Source organism: Penaeus monodon, chromosome 21 (genome assembly GCF_015228065.2).
Source record: "Penaeus monodon isolate SGIC_2016 chromosome 21, NSTDA_Pmon_1, whole genome shotgun sequence".
In the NCBI taxonomy this organism is placed as follows: Eukaryota; Metazoa; Arthropoda; class Malacostraca; order Decapoda; family Penaeidae; genus Penaeus; species Penaeus monodon.
In genome coordinates this window covers 10,289,503-10,289,744 of record NC_051406.1, presented here as the reverse complement: position 1 = coordinate 10,289,744, position 242 = coordinate 10,289,503, and the positions used below count along the sequence as shown (strand labels likewise).

The 242-nt window shown below is 54.5% G+C and overlaps 1 protein-coding gene across 1 annotated transcript in view; it reads right to left on the bottom strand.

Moving 5' to 3' along the window:
• Positions 1-242, bottom strand: part of LOC119586203 (centrosomal protein of 104 kDa-like) — a 28,011-nt gene that overhangs the window by 27,157 nt on the left and 612 nt on the right. The window contains exon 2 of the mRNA XM_037934905.1: positions 24-164. Within this exon, the coding sequence (XP_037790833.1) occupies positions 24-164 (141 nt within the window). The remainder of the gene's footprint in view (positions 1-23; positions 165-242) is intronic.

The window sequence follows — 242 nt, the reverse complement described above, 5'->3', positions numbered from 1 at the left end:
CCTACGCTCTCGCCCTGACTCACCTCTCCTTGTCCTTCGGAAGTGCCGTCGGGCCGAGGGTGTTCAGCTGAGTCTCCACGATGTTGGCCCGACAGAGAGCTCCGCGAGGATGCACGGTGTTGGTGAGTGGGCGGGTCACCTCCACGCCCACGCCGCCCAAACCCCTGGGGATAGAGACGCGAGGGAGATAGTGGGTATGATTATTATTTATTTATTTATTTTGTTTTTTTTAATAAGGAATG